The 17,356-nt window shown below is 41.9% G+C and overlaps 1 protein-coding gene across 11 annotated transcripts in view; it reads right to left on the reverse strand.

Moving 5' to 3' along the window:
- NFIA (nuclear factor I A) overlaps positions 1 to 17,356 on the reverse strand; it is a 359,539-nt gene that overhangs the window by 104,965 nt on the left and 237,218 nt on the right. For 10 of the 11 annotated variants that reach the window (XM_056356616.1, XM_056356622.1, XM_056356625.1 and 7 more), the window contains exon 3: positions 12,403 to 12,468. The exons of the other annotated variant lie outside the window; for it this stretch is intronic. In XM_056356616.1, the coding sequence (XP_056212591.1) occupies positions 12,403 to 12,468 (66 nt within the window). The remainder of the gene's footprint in view (positions 1 to 12,402; positions 12,469 to 17,356) is intronic. 11 annotated transcript variants of the gene reach the window in all.

Consider the following 17,356-nt stretch of genomic DNA (forward strand, 5'->3'; position numbering starts at 1 on the left):
AACATTTTAACTTTTGAATAATGGCTCCATTTGGGCAGTTTAGAACAAAACTTCACTGGAAGAGTTGAGAAGGAAGTTCTTGCTGCCAGTATGCCCATCCCTAGACACATTCTTCCACAGAGCACATAAACACTTCTCCACAATGCTAATTTACCTAAGAAACTCCTGTTTTGTAGAAGTCAAGAGAAAAAGAGAAAGGGAGGAAAGTACACATGAACAGTAAATACACCGTCCACCCTTTTACCCAAAAGAAATCATTCAACCAAGTCAATGTGCCCTGCTAGATCCACCTTCGCTCTTGCAGCAAACTCTGTCTACTCTGGCTTTTCCAATAGGCAGGAGAGGGGTGGGTAACTTCCTCTAGCAGCAGAATCTCATTAAAATTACAGCATTAACCTGAAACATCTTGGTTTTAAATGTCCCTGAGGTTCAACACAGAGAGAGAGATGAATTCCCAGAAGACCCAGTATCTCCACTGGTTACAGAGGGAGAGTGAGGATTTTAGGTTCATAGCTGGTGTTTCGTTTTAATGCCTAATGTTAGGTGGGATGAAATCCAAGCATTAGTCCATAAAACATGTTGGCAGAAACCTGAAAGAAATTTTGCTTATCTTGCCACAGGCAATCTCTTTTGATATGCCATGCTCCTCTATCCTTACATTTATATCTGGCTACTTTTTTTTGTGTTTGTTTGTTTAATTCAGAAGACTGTAAAATACAAGTATTGCTGAGTTATCCTTGTGTTCCTGTACTTCATCTGGTTCATTTGCAGGAGGGAATAAATGATCTATCACTAAGGTAAATTCACTCCCCAGCAGATAATGCCACAGTGTTTCTGCTGCCCATTTCACAGTAAGACATTCTTTTTCAATGATGTTGCATCTCTGTTCTCATGGGAACAGTTTACGGCTGACATTGCAATAGTAGTAATAACAACTTATATTTATATTGTACACGGGATGATCTTCACTTCTCTTTCCTTCTAACAGTGGACGGCTCCCAGTCCTACTGCAAATGCATCCTTCATGGCCATGACAGACAGAAATCTGGATTCACTAATACTGGGCTGCTTCATTCCTCAGCTGTTCGCTCAGGTTGTCATACCCTTTCCAGCCCCTTTTATTATTGCTTTAAATTGAGCTGTGGGGCACTACCATACCACTGCTCGGAGCCTTTCCTCACAAAAATCTGTGGAGTTCCCCTCCTGCCTCAAAACCGCAGCCACCTCAGTCCATCAAGCTGCTGTCCATCCTCTCCTGCTTCTCACCTCTTCCCTTCCTCCAGCAGCTCAAGCTATGGCATGCTCTGCTGTACGATAAAATTGGCTCCCCTCTGTACGGCATGGGGGACCCAGCTAGCTCTCTGCATTCTGCTATTGGAAACGTTCTGAAAGCAAATTCCCTGATTTTTACGGGCTTTGAGGTATAACATGTGGGAAAATTGCAGGTGGTCTGCACTGCAAAGCTGGTCAGGTGGGGACACCCCCCAAACACCAGCAGGTTTTCAGATGGGGATGCAGCTGTCAAAGAGCCTTCTGTTACAGCTAAAATTTTAAGAGTAAGGAACTGAAGTAGAAAAATAACAGGGACAGAGATCTAGATTCTCTATGAATGTGTGTTACAAGCTACACAAGTTATTCCTTCCTTATGATCCTGGGAGAAGAAATGCCAGCAAAGGGTTTGACCCACCATGGTCTGAAAGATGGTGTTGACCTCCTTGTGCCTGGCTAGTAGGAAACTACTGGCCCGTCCCCTGGCTCACCTGGTGAGACACCGCACCACCAAAGCACCACTTCTCCCTCTGTCACGCAGCGCTGCAGTGGGCTGGGGCAGGGGAGACACGGCAGTGAGCCCACGGGAGGGCACACTGCAGCCAGGGCTTGGGGTGCCAGTCATGCCTTCTGCAAAGGCCAGAGAGAGAGAAGGAAAATATTTGGATCCCCTGTAGCAACCGTATCGTTTTCTTGTACCTCCTTTTGCCAGTGACAGGAGCTAGGTGCCGGCTCCTCACCCCAGAGTGTGCCTTGCAGCAGATTCCCTTGCTTTAAGTATGAGTGAGGGAGGGTGGGAGGTGATGATTACAGACACTCTAAAATGACTTCATTAATTAAATCTTAGGAAAATGGAAAACAATAGCAGTGTGTAATAATAAAAGCCCACTATAACCACATACATTGCTTGTTTACTAGAAAGTACTCCACTGACTACAGATTCACTCTGGGGCACAGCGGGAAACTTTTCTCCTTTAAATGTAATCAGCTTCACCCCCCCCAGCCCCCCCCAACCCCTTCCAGAGAAAAATACCAGCTATCAGATCTGTGTTTCCCATCCACTCCTAAGACTCCTCAGTGCAGTGCCTGGAGGTGATAGTGTGAACTCACTCAAGAATGTGAAGGCATTTTATAAATCACTTGGTTTCAGCAGGAGGGGGAGAAAGGGAGAAGGCAGAGGGATGATATAGTTTACAGCACATACTCGGCAGTAACTCCCAACTGTCAAACTTCAGCATTTTCTTCAGTTGCAACAGTGGTTAACAAAAAAATGTTAAGACAGCAGACATGAAATGCACATAGTAAGCAGCACATTTAATCAACTGGCACCTTTCTACCACCCCACCGCCAAAATCTATCTGGACACTATCATAACCCAGAAAAAAAGGCATATAACTGAAGACACGGCACTGACAGAAGAAAAAGGAGCAGACATGAATAACATGAACTGCTGTAAACAACGTGTAGCGCCCTTTATGTAGGAGATAACAATAGCAGAGTTAAAGGAGTATGTTCATAAGCGTGGCTCACTCGCCTCACCTTCCTCCTGCCCCCTTTTGCCACGCTCACTGTGTTGCTCCTGGGAAAATATTTGCGAACCATTGCAAATAAAAGTCTCCTTCTCACTTTCCAAGAAACAGATCTGGTATTTTTCCATTTCAGTCACACTACGGCCAGACTTCGGAGGGGATTTTATTCTCACAGCTCAGTGAGAGTCACCCTAAACTTTTGTTCCATTTCCTATCTAGCAACTTCTGCAATTAAAAAATAGTATCTAATTAGCTATAGAAGTGATGAGGCTTTTTCTGGGAGCTTGGTCTCACCAAAGTGCTCTCCCTTGACAACACCAACAGTTCAGCCTACAGATTTCAGTTGTGCATTGCTCTTCATGTGCACCTCTTTGCTCACGTACATAGCTTTAGACTTAAAAAATCAAGGCTACTTGGAAAACACCTGATTAACCCATGAATCTACAGTATGCATATTTTTTTTTTGTGAGTGTGTAAACCAAATATGACTATGAAGGCTGAAATCCATTTGAATGAAAATCACCTTGTACCTGTAAAACCAGGTATGATACATCCAGGCACTACACCACACACAGAAACCAGAGGAAGGTGTGAAATAACAGCACAGGTTTTCATAGAACAGATATTTCTTTGGAAAGGCCTACAGTCAACAGAACACCTCCTGTGTCGGTCAGGACGTCAGAACAAAAGAACACATGAGCGCAAGCGAGAAAGCACGATCCCTTATGGCAGCTCTTGGTGGCCGTGGGCTACACTCCAACATTCACATCCAAATGAACCAAGCTCTGGCTGAAGGTTAAGGTGCCAACGGTCCCAGGTATGGTGAGTAAGTAAATATACAGTTTGTTTTACAGGAGTTTTTACAGGAGTAAAAATACAGTTTGTTACAAAGTGCCAGGCTGGCTGGACTCGAATCATGGGGGGACCTCTGATGCTCTGGTGGACTTGTTGAGCAGCAGAAAGAGTTCCCCCGCTCAGCTGCCAGAGACGGGCAGTCTGCCACCCACTGCCACCACCCGCCACCGCCTCCACCTTGAGCGGGAGAGGAGGATGCGGTGGCTGGCCGGTAAACGCTGCCTTCAGCCCCTTTCTGTCTCCTGCAGCTTGCACAGCGAGAGAGCCGGTGCTTCACCATCTGCAGAGCACAGCTCCCAGCACACATTTTCATCTTCCAGTGGTTTGACCACAAAGGGCAAAGTTTTGGCCTGAGAGTGCTTCCGATCGCATGAGAGGCAGCGGCGAGGCAGCCTGGATTTTGCTGTTGCGATCTCTGAGTGGAGGGCTCCCACTCACTTCAACAGCCGACTGGCACTGCTGCAAAGAGACACTACCTAAATAGATGTGAAGTAATGAATACTTCGGATAAGCGACTGATTTCAGAGTGTGCTTTTATCCACAGGCCCTGTATTTATAGTTCAAGCCTTTTCAATTAATACGCACACCCTAAAAGAATTAAACTACTAATTATCACATTTTACTGTGGTTCACAGAACTTTCATCAGATCTAGTAAATGAAATCACGAGTTCAGCAGAAGAAGCTTTACTGCGCCAAATTATGTCAAGGGTATATCATGTTGATAATAAAAGATCACTTGGTTGGAAGCCTAACCTAGAAGGTTGGGGAGGCGTAAAAAGTTCACATTTTGGATCATGCTGCTCTGGTGTGGGCGTTTTGTGTTTTTTTTCTTGGTTATTGTGGAAGGCAATTTTCCTGCAAGTAAAATTTTCCCTTTGTCTTACATTACAAGCATTAGGAAATTCCTACATCGAAAGACAAATAGATAGGTTTGGGGTTTTGTTTTGCAAGTTAGGCCTTGGCATCACATTCGCTTCCCACTAATAAAATCCTCTCTCTACTGGACAGAAAATTAAAACGATGCCCATACCACAAATAAACTTGTTTCCCTAAGTGCCCAGCTTCTTGGTGGGCAAGCATGGTATTCAAAAGCATCCTTCAGCCTGTGGTCCGCTCTGGCAGTAGCAATTACTCTGACGCAACACAACTCTCAGCTGTTAATTAAACAGCAAGTCTCTCAAGAAGTCATGACAAAAAGTACGGTTGTAGTGAAACCTGGAGATTGCTCACAGTTCTAGCCGCCCTTCCCAAGATCCCAGGAGGACTGGTTAAAGTTAGCACCGAGGCACCTCTCAACACGCCAAGGCAGGGCATGGGTAGAAGGGGCCGGCACGGGGTCAGCGCCCTGCCATGGCTGCCCGCCCCCAGCCCAGTGCTGCGGCAGAGGAAGGGCAGCAACCTGGCACTGCTGCGAGGCCAAGAAAAGCCTTGGCCCTGCAGAGCAAGGTGGGGAAACTCGCCTCCCCAGGGCACGGGAGCTTCCCAGGACGGGGCTCCTGGCCAGCCCATTTCCAAGCTGCCCTCTAGATGGCCCTTGCTGTTATCTTGTGGATAAATATACACAGAAAGGAACGGAGCAACAGAATATAAATATATTTTGAAATGACTTAGAATAATCCCAGCTGTATTTATGCACCTTATCCACTGGAAAGGTTCATTGCCTTTTTCCTGTACACACATATGAAGAAATAAAAATCTATACTGTAGCCACATTTTTATTCCTCCTTTCCTTTGCAGCATTCAGCCATTCCAAGCGTAATGAACGTTTCGTGTCTTTCAAGCACTGCTTTGTCATGCTATAAGCATTCATTTCATGCTTTGAATATTTCCTGTCATACTCGCCTTGGATGAATTTTTTGTGGGAATGCTTTGCTTGTGAAGGTTAATGGTTAGCAACAGTGAAAACTGAAGTCCTCTGTCAATCCCCAAGTCTCAGACACTGCAGGTCACTGATGAGAAAGGCTCTCCACTCGGCCCCAGCAGAGGCTGCAGAACTGACCCTGATTGACGACCACGTATCTCACCCGACTGACAGTCAACACCCTTCGCTGTTGCCGTCACTGGCTCCCCTCAAGAGAGTGCCAGCTACTGATAAGCAGGCTAAATCCTGAGCCTAGCAGAGGACCCACTAAATCCTGGAAATGCTGTAACTGTGCCTCACAATCTAAATGACAAAATCTTTTGACTTTGAGTACGAATCTCAAAGAAAATATGGTAATAAAGGGGAAAATGGTGTTTCTTTCCTAATTATTCAGTTGCTTCTTCATGACAGTTATGAAACTGGCTGGGAAATACAGCTGGTTGCTGCAAAGTTTCAGCTCTAGACTATTATGATTAAAACACTGTATTTCTAGTTCCTGTTGAGATCTATCTGTAATGAAAGAAAATGAAAAAAATGCAAGACTGAATCACACAAGTTAAATTTATAACCAGACATATCTGCTTTTGTTTCCTTGGGAGATGCTGGCTCTCAGAACTGCCTACATGTACTCTCTCTCAGGGGGTGATAAAACACAGGTTGGACCTTCATCAGCTGATGGGTCCTATTCGAATCCACAGCCAATTCTGTCTAGTCCGTGGGAAGGCAGAAGAGACCAGCCCCACCAGGGCTCCTCTGCTCAGCCGGAGCTTTCAAGCCTGGACAAAGTTCCCCATTGCTGTTCCCGGCAGACAACATGATCCATAAGGGTGCAAATCCATTCAGAATTTGGTCCTGGCAAGTTACAAAGGTGCAAACAAGCTGACATCACCAGGAGCTTTAACTTCACCGCCAGCTATGAGATTCCTCATTGAAAATGCTAAGGGCTTTTTTTTTTAAAGCTTTTTCTGAAGCAAAGTTAATTTTAGATTAGCCCCTCAGGCTGTGATAACTCCTCAGTGTTGCTCTGTAAACAAGAGAGGAGAGTCTTCTTGCATTTATAAGATTCTGATGCAAATGATCCCAAGATCAAGAACACTAATAAAAGCTGCCATTACTGTATTACCCTGTTTGCAACTGTAACTGATAGAAAACTTTTCCTGCAAGGCTTGGTTATTTGCTGCAAAGGAGGTGTTTCAGGGATGCTAGTCAACTGAGACGATGTACTTTCTAACAGTACCAGTTTCAGCATTGTGTATACAGAGAACTGCTCATGCCCGTGCGCTGCTCAGGTGGGAATCAAGGTGCCTGTCCAAGGACAGCTGACCCTCCAGACACCTCAAGTCCTGCTGCACTTGCAGCATCACCCTGGTAAGTGTTAAGCTGGTTGGCATCAGTTCAGTCCCACAAGGCAGCTGGACTCCACCTGAAGTAACGGAGATGGAAGGTTAAGTATGACCTGAGAAGAAGGGATGCCCTTGGAAGACAGTATATTTATACCAGTTTAAAATTTGGCTGTTGAAGGAATTGAAGGGCTCTCAGCTACCGTTTACATTGTGGTTGAGTGATGGAGACAAGCACAAAGAACAGTTACGTCCTCTGCCCGCTTCAGCTTGAGAGGAGGGTTTGAACTCTGCATCCGAGGAGAGTGCCTAACACTCAGGCCGGCCAGGCACCACCTCCACTGGCTGAAGCTACCCCACTGCACAAAATGAGAATGCCAGGTTCTGGGGCCAGAACAAAAGCGTATAGAAAGGGTCTGCAGTTTGCACCCTGTTTGTCAAGGCAGAGAGGTCTTTCCACAAGCTGCTTTTGCATTTTACCAGGTTGCACATAATCCCCTCCTTCCTTGCAGCCAAAGCGGTGTTACGCCTGCCATGACCAGCCTTGCTTAGAGAAGAAGAAAAGGAAACTTCTCTTTCCGTATGTTCCCACTATTGCCTTTTCTTTCCCCCACAGCTTAAAGACTAGAATTTCTTCCTTTATGCTTTTAGGCATGGAAAAGTAAGCATATACTTAAATTTTTTTTTTAAGGTTTAATACTCAAGTCCTGCCCTACTTAAGCAAACAATTCACAGATGATATTTACAAGTCCAGTGTAATTACTGCAGGGTTGAAAAACGAGTTCTGTGAGTTACCGTACATCATTGTTTTTCTTTTTTCTTTTTTTTTTTTAATGTTACAAAGAACAATGTGCCTTTCATTTCCTGCAGTGCTGTTAAGGTACTTGCAGCTCAAAGCAGCAAGAATACATTAAAACTAGAAAGCAATTGGTTTGGGCATTAAACATTTTCATTTTTTAGATAAATGCCTCTCCCTCTACAGAAATTGTTTGAGCAATGAATTTGGCACACATGTGTAATCAGCTGTAATAATGAATGCTGTCACACTCACTTGAAATGGGAGAATTTACCAACTTTTTTAAAAATAATTTGCTAATCTACAATTACAGCAGTGTGCCACCAACTTTGAGTTATCAAATCACAATACCACATGCTCGAGAGACATCAGTTGTCTGTAGAAAATGACACAGCATTCTTCTGCTTTACACAGCACATTTTGTGTGTACCTTTATGCTGCAGTTATTAATTCGTCAGTACTACTACATCAAACACAAACATTGCCTGGTGGATGTCTGACATCCATTTACTGACAGCAGCAACACAGTGCTGTGCCACAATTATTAACCAGTTTGTGCTACACCCTTCTTGCCTTTCTCCAGAGTTAAACTCCAGCTGGAGCAAAGCAGGATTTGACTTTTAATATTCAATGAATCTCTGAAAGCTAGTGTCACAAATATCCCCACTTTGCAGACAAAAAGACTGAAAAGTTTTCCTACAAAAGTTTAAAATAATCCTACTTACAAAAAGAAAATCTATCCGATAGCCATTTCCACGACTGAAAGTGAGAATAAAAGCCCTACAGAGAGTCCATGGCAGTGCTGAGCCGGGAATTCAGTTGTTCCTGATCCCCAGGCATGCAGTCACTTTGCTACATCAGACTAGCCATTTTGTTATCGTCAGTTCACTGAAAACTAGTTTGTTTATAAAATACAACACCAAACCAGCACATTTAACAAGCTTTTAAAATCAATAAACTTTTTTTTTTTTTTTTTGATTGGGTGAATTGCAAAATCATTTTGCGGTGCCAACTGAAATGAAGCTTTTACATACCATTAGGCAACTACAAAAGTGGGGAATTTTCCACACGGGTGTTCCACCCAGCTGGTCAGAAAAAAACCTCATTTGAGCAAAATATCAGGACATCAGAACATGCTCCTGCCTTTCAAATGAAGTTGCTGGCCTCTCTCATCACCCCTCCTGCAAATTTCCTCACCTACATAACAAACAAGACAAATTCTGGGGTTTCTTCCCCTTCTCAAGAAGCTCTTTCCTATGCTAACAGACCTGACAGACAGCAGCACTGTGCACGCTGTTCAGTTGCGTGTTAGCTTTACCCCTCCCAGTTCCAGGACAAGACATGGGGACCTTGGACCATGCATACATGAATGAGCCCTGTCTCGCCTGCATGTTTGCTTTTCATGACCATCATGCTGGATATCTCCCTCGCTAAAAAAAAATTAAATACTTAATATTTCTGAAAATTTTTGCAGCAGGGATCGGGTAAGTGAATCCCTGAAAACTATTCTGGCGTAACGAAGGCTGAAGAAAAGGCTAGAGTTGGTGTTAAAGCCACCACTGAGAGCAGAAGACGTCACCATCTTCTCTGTGATGATTCTGCTCCAGAAAATGCAACTGTAAAGCCCTCTAGAAAAAAGGAGTGGTTCTCCAAAAGAAAACCTTTTTTTCCCATGAACTTCACTTTAATGAAGGTTAGACATACAGGCTTTCCAAAATAACACATACAATTTAGAATGATAAATTAAAATCTGTAGTAGGAGGCCTTCTTTTTCAGGGCTGTATAGTTGACCCTTTTGAACCTACATTACTCAAGGTATGCAAAATATATGTGTATAATAAATAGCTCTAGAATTTATGGAGTGGAACAGAAAGGATATTAACAGGCAAGTAGAGAGGCTGTATAACCCTCACAAGGCCTTTAAAGATTTATTTTTTTAAAATGAAGGAATGCATGAATGTAAAAGGTAGTACTTAATCGATACACTTCTTTGTGCCTTCCAGAAATACATGCAAAATTATTCCAAATCTGCCCTCAATCTGGTCATTCAGCTGTTAGCATCAGTGGGAATAGGATTATTCACAATACTATTTTTCTTTGATTAAAAAAAAAAATTCCTCTCTGTGCGGGCTCATTCCCACTCTCAGTAAAATCAATTACAAGACTCCCATTGACTCTGGAGGGATTTGGATCAGGCCCTGTGGAAGTGGGTCTACAGCAAGCGTAGAACAACGCAGTTAATATGATTTATTGTGTCCGTTTCTGTGCGTGCAGTTTTTCATTTTCTAAAGCCTGCAGTTTTGCTTTCATCCTCACGTTCAGTAGATAAGAGCTGCAGATCTCTGTTGATCTACACACTGGGTACACTGCAAGTGGGGGCTGTGTGTGCTGAGAATGAGCTCAGCGTCTGCCCAGGGGGAGCAACCCCTTTAGGGCCAGCCGACTGCGTTAGATGCATTTGTAAAGAAAATCTCCCACACAGGCACTGCAAAAGGTGCGTAATCAGTTAGGAGGCTTCTGCTGTGGTGGGGAAAAATACCCTTTAGTAAAACTGAGAAAAAGAAAAATCTTTTTCCTGTTTATTAAAAAAAAAGTACCTTTTGCAGGTCACCAGGAAAGTTCCAAGAATTCACTAAAAGCTTGTTTAACAAGGAGAAGTCAGGCTCCAAATGAGAGATATTTCATTTCACTAGGCTCTTACAGATTTTACATTATTAAACACTGACATTGCTGCTTTTCGGGGAGGTTGTTGTGTAACAGGCTTCCTTAAGACTAAGAAACTGCAGGGTAAGAAGAACTGTGGTTTAATAGCTGTGAAAGAATATTATCTAAACATGAAATAATAACATGCTTGGTGCCTAATACATTCTAAATTAAAATATGATTTAATCAACATAGGCAACATATTCCCCACCAAAAAAATAGAAGATTTGGCAGAACAAAAATCACAGTTTAGTCAGTTCTTCTCTTAACCTCACAATCCTTTGGCTACAAATTAGAATATCTGTGAACACGATTGATAAGGGAAATTAGGCACTGTCTTTCAGAAACAACAGAAATGTTTTAAGATGGTATGTTTAGAGATGAACAGCACAAAATCTATCAAAATATGAAACCTTTCATATTTCAATGGGAGGAAAATACGGGAACCCCAAATGCCAAAATCTTACCAGCCCAATGAGCCCTGTTATATGTCCTACGCTGATATTTTGAAGTTTTTTATGTACCTAAACCTCTTCTTTCCTTCATTGTATCTGCCGTTTAAACCCTGATCCAAAAGCAGTCTGGATATGAGTGCAGCCCTTCAACCTCACTCCCACTTGCAGCTTGTTCAGTTGCTAATAAAGTCCCCCAAATGCACACTAAACACACACACAGCTGTAGGGATTTGGGGCAAAAGCAGTTTTTCTGTGAAAGGGCAGTCACAGTTGTATTACATGAGATGGATTTACATATCCCCCAAATGGTGACAGGTTTTAGAGACATAAACCCTTCACGTAAATTCTTTCCTGTGTATGCATAGTAGACCCCAGTACAGTGGATACCCCATCTACATTTAGGTCTTACCAAAAAGATCTGGCTATGGATAAAAAAAGACAAGAAAAACTATTCATAATAAGCACTTTCACTTTGGGAAACCTTATTTCTAAGTCCCAAATATAAGTACTAAGACAAAACTCAGTTGCTGATGGGCCAACAAACATTATTGAGGTCTACCTTAAACATAAAAAGGAAGAGAAGCTGTTCCCTTATATACATACTTATTCTTTCACATACAATCCCTACGGAAATTCACTATTACTGAATGACTCTTTTTCAGGCTGCTTTAGAAAGCAAGCCATTGGTTCAGTAGAAGCTATTGCTTCTACTTTAAAACTGTCAAAGAATATTAGTGTTCCCAAAAGTCACAGCCCTGCTGTTACTTCCAAAGAAGCTCAAGCCGCTGCCACCTGAAACAATGGTATTGCAAATATACAGAGAAGGAGCAACCAGCTCTAGTTGAGCCTCCCTGACCTGCTTAGCCATAGTAGCTACAAACTCTAAAGCACGCCGAAGAAAAAATACAGACGACGCCGGTAGCACCTGTATCAGTCCTGCAGTCGGTACGTGCCTGAGCGGCTGGTATGTTTATAGGTGTGCAGTCTTGCCCTGAAACTGCAATGTTTGGAAGTGTTGCCGCTCAGTTTTGTTTAGCAGATTTTTGCAGTGCAGAATGGGTCTACAGAAACATATTTCAAAGCAACCATTTTGTTTCGCGGGACTATCTGAGATCCTGCACTCTAAAATGATGGCTGGCCACATACCAAAGGTTAGGTACTTCAGTGTGTCATGTGAGAGCATCAATAAACAAAATGAAGTTAAAAGCACATAGATAAAAATGAAAGCGATGAAGCACACACCCCTAGGGGGTCATGACTCATGGCCCAGGGATTGAAAGCCTTTGCTATGGAGGAATAAGGATAAGGGTTGCATACAGCAGGCTCTTTAATGGTATCTCCCTAATTAAAATTATTTTTAAAGGGGGGGGGCAAAAAAAAAAAAAAAGTCGTCTCCAGGACTGGAGAAACAAATGCTACCTTAGATCAGTGAAACAGTAGCATTTTAACTATGAGGAGAGTACACAACCTATTTGTAGCTATCTCCCATGTCAATTATTCTGAATATTTTTTTATATTAGACATAGGAAAAAAATCTTTATAAATATGGGCTGTTTTAATATCCCAAAGCAGGAGCAGCAGGTAAGAACTTACCATTTTCTGGCTGGTCCTTAATATCAGCTTCACTTGGCTGGCTGGGACTTTCAGATTGACTTGAATCTGAAAAACATAAAATACAGCCAAAAATTACAGGGTCTGCTGTGGAAAATAGATCAGAGGCGCCAGACTTCCTCAAAAGGCTGAGAGCACAAACTTAAGGACAGGAGTGTTGCACTAGGACATGATAATGCAAAAGTCCCGTGCCTAGGTAATATTTTTGCTAGCAAAAAAAAGGGAATCTTGTTTACGGCACTACACAGAGTGCTTGGTGTGTGTGTGTGTGTTAGCATAAATTAAGCTTTGAGAATCCTTCTTTTTAAAGAAGGCATATTTAAACTGCTCTCCTACATGTTTTTTATAATGCAGCCTCTATGTTGTATACAAACCAGAGCCTTAATCCAACACATAGTAAAGTCTCAAAACATATTTTCAAGCAGGCGTATAAAGGTAACTAAGCAACACTACAAAGTTGTGGAGATTGTTGTCTACACATTTCTGGAACAAAATCTGCAAAACTGATAGAAGAGTTGATTTTTGTCATACTTTCGCAGTGATTACAGTACTGCGAGATCACTGAAATGTATGGCATTGCCCCTGATTTGCAGTGGTATAAATTGAGACTAGATAGTGGATGAACTGCTTTAGACCTTGTGTAAATAATGGGTCCTACAAACTCCCAGCTAACACTCTCCAACGAACACAATTTATTTCCCTAAAATAATAAAATGACCTATAAAAGCAAACGTGTAAATATGAGTGTTTTGCATTTTTTACACATTATTAACTCTATTTTATGTGAAGATGATAGCTCTTTGGTTCAAAAATCATTCCTAGTAGAAGCTTTAGTCAAATAGTATTTTCCTTCTCAATTATTTCTATTACTGTGATTTGGAAAAAAAGGTCCTTTTACCTGTGTGAAAAAACATATTTTTAAAAATGCCTCCATGTACTGTTTTCTCAATTAATACAAATAGAAAGATATTTGTTGGTGTCATCTCTCTGTTCATCCATCATCATCACTCATCCCATCTCGTTCCCCCCACCCCGACACTCTTCTGTAATTTATTGATCCCGTAAAAAAAGTTTTTGCTGTGAAACAAAACTTAGGGAATGAAAGTACTTGCTACTGAATCAAAAACACCCCCAATCATGGCAAACCTATTTTCTGACTTCACCTTGACTTTGCAGAGTTTAGAATTAGCTGTCTGAAATTTGACCACATTTCAGTGAGAAGTCAATGCAAGATCAAAAGGTCATGACACTTAACTGTGATTAAATTGAAAATCTTACTTCTATTGCAACAGAGTGATAACACCACCCCTTCTTTTTCTTTGAGGTATTAATAGTGCTGGAAGAAGCAGTACTACTATTGACCTTGGGTCAAGCAATGCTAATTTATTGCTTTAAAAAGGTTTCTTGCTTTTAAGCAAATGAAGATTTTAATTACCGCAGAGCACTATAAAGAAAATGCCTATTTTAAATATTCAATTTTTTTTTTTTTACCTGCTGACTGTATGCATTAGGTATCATTCAGAAGCTTAGAGGACAATCTTGTATAAATTAAAAACTACCAGTAAAAAAAAGTGCTCACAAAAGAAATTTTGATAAATTTCAGAATATAAACATTCAGAAGATTTAGGAAAGAAAGCTTCAGTTCTGATACACCTACTTAAAATCAATGACTTTAAAATTGTCCTGAAAAGCGATGTGTTTTCCAGTGTGTCCATAATCCATTTCCTCTCTTTTATATTTATTATTTTTAATAATTTCTCTAATGAAGCTCAGTGAAAAAAATTAATTCTCATTTCTGCAATTTTGTTTTAAATATTGATACTCTGAGTTACCTTTAACTGAAGCTCAAATCAGTGACAGCAGATAGACTACCGGGTAACATGCACAGTGCTCTTAGATTCTGGACACACGATTTTGGCAAGAAGTTTCATTTTTCCAATACCACAAAGGTAGAAACAAAGGTAAGATATTAGGAATGTAAAATATTTAGTTAACATTCACAGTGAACATTCAATGGATTTCATTTTACAGGGCAGGCATTAGGCTTTTGCTTATTTTTTAGGGTTTTTTTTCCTCCAGCAAGCCATGGTTCAATCAGCGTTTGGGCTTTATGTTTAAAGTAGGGTCAGAATTCCACAAAGAATTTACGTATTTGAAAAAGTTACTGCAGAAATATGGGACTCAAAGCACATTTTCCTTTCAAAATTTTAAACAACCCAGCTAAGCAAGGAGAGGGATGAAGGCTCAGTGGCAGCAGCAGGAGCTGGGCTTGGGCGCTGGCGCACTCAGCCCCCAGCCTGGCACCTTCGCTCCCCAGCAGCCCTGCAGCCGGTGGGCAGCAGCACACAGCGCGGGAGCTGCTCCTGGATTTTGTGAAACAAAGTACTTTTGTTTGCGCTGAGTGCTGTTTTTCCAACACCAAAGCTAGTGGCACAAGAGAGACTCTACTGGCCGTAGGACATTTGTTTGCATACTGAATCTTAACTTTCTTCTTTTATTACTCTGGCTACTGCGATAACGTTTTCCCTAACCCACCCCTTCTGCTGAAATTAAATATTAATTTCTAAAAAAGACAACAAAGGCTTTAAGCGCTATTCTTCATGGAGAGGCACGGGGCAATAAAATGCAGGACAAGGCAGAATTAAAACCAATCTATACTGCAGTGGAGATCAGGGGAGGCTACCGAAAACATGCACTGGGCAAGCGTATGATCAGCATTGTTATGCAAGGTGGCATCTTGTGGAAACCCCAGATAAGAAGACTGAGTTAAGGCACTTAGCCAAAATGTTTATATGCAGAATTTTGCTTCCCTGATTTTATTCAGATGCCGCAGATGATCCGGTACATATAAATGTGCCGCCACATGGTTAAGGGATTGGCAAAATCAGAGCCGTTGTATTTTACAGTCTTGCCTAGGACGAGAGAGTATTGCTCAGCCTCCACCACTCACTCTCTGCTTTTTCAGCAGTTGGCAGTAACTCCTGTCGGGGCTTTTTTGTTGTTTTGCACATGGAAACTTTAAAATTCCAGTTTTCTGAACGTTTAGTGTTTTGCGGGCTCGGCTACAATGGGAGGCGGAATGTCTGTCCTGCTGAGTCAGTTAGCCAAACAGGTGACCAGAGGAATAAATTAATTTTTGCCCATACATAATTGATATAAATGGAAGATCGTTTTCATAAGCATTTGCATTAAATCAATAAAATCACTTACTATAGAGCAGTTTAACAATTCATTTGATTTTCTCTTTTCTATATATTTGATAGCCACTCTGCAAAACAGTATACACTTTATGCCTATTTTCTTTAGCAACAACACTGCCAGTTAAATTCTACCACCTGCAATAATTAGAGCCATTGGAAAACATACAAAACAAAATATACAGTAGATGCGAGCCCCTCTTGAATCCACGGCCCCCTGCGGCAACGAGTTTCATTGGTGCCTTAAGCTAAGGCTGGTAGGAAGCCAAAGAATCTGTATATTACAATAAAGTGCATGTTATTAAGGGGAGGATTTAAATGATTTCAGATGGAGTTGGAAATATTATAGTGAGGAACCACTATTAAGATTGCTGATTTAAAAAAAAAAAAAAAAACAAAACCAAAACCCAAAAACCAAAAAACCGAAGGAATCTAGTTTTATATTTGAGGAAGCTTAACCTTGAATAGCACAATGGGTTTTATTTGGGGGCTTTTTTAGTTGAAGAAAAGTTAGTGGTTGGAATTTTTAACCCTGAACTACCTGGAGTCAGCATATGTTCACTGGAGTCAATGTTACTGGACAAGAGAAGCTCTAGGGGATCTGGTATCAACCGTAATCATGGGGAAACAGGATAAAAAGCATGTGGAAGCTATTTTAGTCTTTACTTCCAAGAATCAACTATGATTAAGGGATAAAGAAAAAAAAATACACAAACAAAACAGGCTAGTTTTTTTCCAAAGTAGCATTTCTTACTACGTCTCTCTGTTGTTCTTTGGATCTGTTTCTTAAGCACATGCTACCCCAACATGACTGAGGTGGTTATGACCAACACCCGTCTGCCTGATCTCAAACCATCAGCAGGCAGGGACCTTCACCTCCAGGATGGAAGCTCTGGACTTTTCAATATGCAATTTTCCTTTTCAGCTGCAGCAGTAGCGCAGCTTCAGCCAGGCTGCATGATGGCTGCATGGAAGCAGTGCTCGCGGCGCTGGAAGGGAGCACTCCATTGTTTGAAAAGAATAAAACCTTCCCAGGAAAGTCTGGCCCGTGGACAGGACCAATGTCAACAGACTGACAATGTTGTTCTTTTTTGTAGACCGTGACACAGATGGTGCAGAGTTGTTACACGCCTTCACCAAAAAAGCCTGCTTCGAGTGTCATGGCACTTCCCAATGCTAAGCCACTTCATGGCTACCTGACTTTGGAGAAACAGGATACTTTCCTGGGTCCTTGCACTTTCTCGGCATGCCGTGTTTTCCAGGGTGTGCTGAATCTAGCCTGGGGTGGCAGTGACCACAGGGACCAGCCTTATTGTCTGCTGGTCTGCCCAAAGTGAATGAATGGGTGTCAAGATTATTTTTTACCTACATAGAGCCAGCTCCTACCAGAAACTGAGCCTTTGCTAGCAGCCAGCGTGCTAACTCAGGTGCAAATGCACCTATCCTCTAAACAGTAAAGGTGATCCCCGCATTGGGGAGAAAAAAAAATTACTGGCGATGCCAGATGAGCAAGGCTGCACTGCCACTGCCCATGCTGAGCCTGCTCTGCAGCTAAATAAAGTGGGCTCCCTCTCCTCTGCTGCCAGCCCAGCACCTCACAGAAGCACCGCAGAAGAGCACAAGCTGAATTTTCCATTCATATCATGTTTTTGGGGGGGAATATTGTATAATAAACTGACATATTTTATTCAAGTTTCAGAGTCCTATTTGTAATAAAAAATTTATATGGCTGGGTTGTG

This window comes from Falco biarmicus, chromosome 11 (genome assembly GCF_023638135.1).
Source record: "Falco biarmicus isolate bFalBia1 chromosome 11, bFalBia1.pri, whole genome shotgun sequence".
Classification (NCBI taxonomy): Eukaryota; Metazoa; Chordata; class Aves; order Falconiformes; family Falconidae; genus Falco; species Falco biarmicus.